Source organism: Priapulus caudatus, unplaced genomic scaffold (assembly GCF_000485595.1).
Source record: "Priapulus caudatus unplaced genomic scaffold, Priapulus_caudatus-5.0.1 Scaffold1789, whole genome shotgun sequence".
Taxonomy (NCBI): Eukaryota; Metazoa; Priapulida; class Priapulimorpha; order Priapulimorphida; family Priapulidae; genus Priapulus; species Priapulus caudatus.
In genome coordinates, this window is record NW_014578850.1 from 30,275 (window position 1) to 33,795 (window position 3,521).

Sequence of the window (3,521 nt, forward strand, 5' to 3'; positions counted from 1 at the left end):
CTCTCTCTCTACTCTCTACTCCTCCTACCTCTCTCTCTCTCTCTCTCTCTCTCTCTCTCTCTCTCTCTCTCTCTCTCTCTCTCTCTCTCTCTCTCTCTCTCTCTCTCTCTCTTCTTCTTCTCTCTCTCTCTCTCTCTTTCTCTCTCTCTCTCTCTCTCTCCTGCTGGCCCTACACGCCCGGGCCGTACGCATCATCATCATCAGCAGCAGCAGCAGCAGCATCGGCAGCAGCAGCGGCGGCAGTAGTAGCAGCATTCGCAGCAGCAGCAGCAGCATCCGCAGCAGCAGCTGTAGCAGCAACAGCAGCAGCAGCAGCACGGTTTACGACCGACGCACGCACCTGTTTTACGACATCGGCATGTTTGCGACATCGCCGGATTTACGACCGGTGACGGCCGCTGCTGCTACCGCGAATTATTTACGCCTTATTCGACATGATTCGGAGATTTCTAGGAGGAGACAGGATTTGGAGACAGGATCTGTTGGCAGGGCGGAACACGGAGCTGTTGCTTACACAACTGTCCGTTGGTGAGGTGGTGGTGGTGGTGGGGCGGGGTCGCGTGTTGCACGCCTGCCACGATAACAACAGGTAGGTACATAGAAACGCAAATATCAGGTAAATACAAACACGCACGTGTACGCGGGGTTGCATGGAGTCAGGAATCGCGAGATATCAGCGCGAATGTCTAAATACCTACTCATCGCTCAGCAATGCTTCTACATATCACCCCCACCCCCCGGCGCGCAACACAGCACACACACACCACGACAGGCGCACGCAAACACACACGCACACACCCACGCACAGACACACGAAGCACGAGCGCACAGCGCACAGCGCACATCACACTACAAACTACACAAACACACCCCACACACACACCACACACGCACTGACCAACACGCTCAGCGCACGGCGCAAACACACACACACACACTACCAATCACACTACACGCTGCTGCGCGCACACACGCTCGGTCGCTCGCTCACTCACTCACTCACGCATTCACTCTGTAACCGCACTCACTCACTCACTCACTCACTCAATCAATCAATCAATCAATCAATAAATCACTCACGCACGCACTCACTCACTCACTCACTCACTCAATCACGCACTCACTCACGCACTCACGCACTCACCCACTCACTCACTCACGCACTCGCGCACTCATTCACTCACTCACTCACTCAGCCCCACCCACGACGAGCTCACTCATAACCCCAATCAGCATTCGGGAGTTCCCTTGACATTGCCTATATATTAGCATCCGAAGCCCTCGAGACTTCGGCCACACGCGGACACGTACGCGCCTGATAGCGTTGCTTGACAATGATTAGTTGATTCCGTGGAGATAAGGCGACGATGTAATTGATCGCATTAAATATCGCATTACACGTCGAATTTCTCGCTCATACTCGCGCTGAGTGACTGAGGGCCAGGACAGGAAACCCTATATAGGAATAGCACGTGTGCGCCGGATACGCGAATGCGTGCACATTTGCTAGCTTACAAGTGGCATGCGCGCGTCCGTGCAAATATACTAAAGTGCAGCGATATAGACAAGAGCGAAAAGGTGCGCGCGCGCGCGCGCGTGTGTGTGTGTGTGTGTGTGTGTGTGTGTGTGTGTGACTGTGGTGTGTTGTGTGTGTGTGGTGTTGTGTGTGTGTGTGTGTGTGTGTGCGTGTGTGTGTGCGTGTACGTGTATCTGTACGTACGTATGTCTATGTAAACATATAGGAATATCGTAGCATAACTAGTACACTAGGTTTGTTTGTTGCTTACCTCCGTCTTCGGCTGCTGCTGCTGCTGTTGAGAAGCACGTAGTCGCGGCTAGGCAGACGATAACAGCGACTGCTAATCCAAGCCGCCCCATCGCTGTGTGTCCAAGCAGCGCGGTGCAGGACATACTACTACTGCTGCTGCTGCTGCTGCTGCTGGTGGTGGTGGTGGTGCTACTGCTGCTGCTGCTGCTGCTGCAACCACTCCTGGTGGTGATGTTCCTGTTGATGCTGCTACTGCTGATGATGTTGTTGCTGGTGATGATGATGCTGTCGTCGCCGCTGATGCTGCTGCTTCTGCTGCTGCGGCGCACGATCTCTCTCTCTCGTGTGCTCTCTGTCTCTGTCTTTGCCTCAGTCTACCTTTTTTCTCTCTCTCTCTCTCTCGTTCTCTCTCTGCTCTGTCTCTGCCTCGCGATCTCTCTTTCTCTGCTCTGTCTGTGCGTGTGTGTGTGTGTCTGCGCCTGATGTCGTCAGACGCTACCCAACACTACCGTGTGCAGGTGCGCGCGCGCGCGTACGTATGTGCGTGTACGTGTGTGCGTGTTTCTCCGTGCGCTCGCGCTTACGGGCGTGCGTGCGTGCGTCCGTGTGTGTGTGTGCGCGCGCGAGGTGATGTATTCACTTCGGTGTCGGAGCGACGTCTGACGTCGGCACGATCGGCGGGCTGGCAGACGAACATGCGTGCTCGCATCGCAGCGACGTTATGAAGACCCCGCGGCACTGATGACGTCACCACGTCACGTGATCGCCTCTTCGCGCTTCCGGTCGGTGACAGCTTGTAAATTATCCCGCACTACTATTATATCAACTAATGAGCAGGATCCTCAGGAATTCATTGGTAATATTTGCGACGTAATATAATCACGGATTTACGCAAACATGTCATGCTGTCTGATCAATTGACTATTGATCGATTATTCTCGCGACACAAGCCGGTCACGTGACAGCGTCCGGCGAACAAACGAGGCAGCAGAAGTTCATTACACGTAAACGCGCTTTTAATTGTTATTAATTATTAATTTAGATTCCCACGCGCTTGCATGATAATGAGAGATGAGAGAGTTACGGCGTCATTAGCTGGATATGCCCAGAGCCACACGTCCAGCTTCCCCCTTCAGCGCCCCTCCCTCTTACCCCGTCTTCACCCTCTCCCCCGCTCGCCCCACCCACACACACGTCCAGTTTCCTCCTTAAGCGTCCACCCACGCTCCCCCCTTCACCCTCTCCCCTGCTCGCTCCACACACACGTCCAGTTTCCTCCTTAAGCGTCTACCCACGCTCCCTCCTTCACCCTCGCCCCTGCTCGCTCCGTGCCCTCACACTCACTAGGGACACCGCTACTACACACGTTAGCGCATCGCCGGCCTGATGACGACGTATTTCCTGGACTTCCGAAGCTCTGCTTCGAATATTCGCTCTCACATCAATATGCAGATGATAAATATAAGGTTTCACCTCCTATGGGTATACATAGGCCTATATATATATACATATATATATATATGTATACGTATATATATATATATGCACCTGAAGATATTGAGAGATTCCATAACTATGAAAGCGCTTGTCTAAAACTAAATGTCGGATTATTCTTTTTCTTTATTCTATGTTAGAACTGAATATCGTGCAACCTAGGATCATTTCTACTATATAGGTATATATATATATATATCTATATATATATATATATATGTACTTATGTATATATATATATATATATATATATATATAT

General features: G+C 51.7%; 1 protein-coding gene across 1 annotated transcript in view; it reads right to left on the reverse strand.

Moving 5' to 3' along the window:
• LOC106817600 overlaps positions 1-2,036 on the reverse strand; it is a 17,489-nt gene extending 15,453 nt beyond the window's left edge. Inside the window, exon 1 of the mRNA XM_014822280.1 lies at positions 1,788-2,036. Within this exon, the coding sequence (XP_014677766.1) occupies positions 1,788-1,911 (124 nt within the window). The 5' untranslated portion in view covers positions 1,912-2,036. The remainder of the gene's footprint in view (positions 1-1,787) is intronic.
• Positions 2,037-3,521: the final 1,485 nt, after the last annotated feature.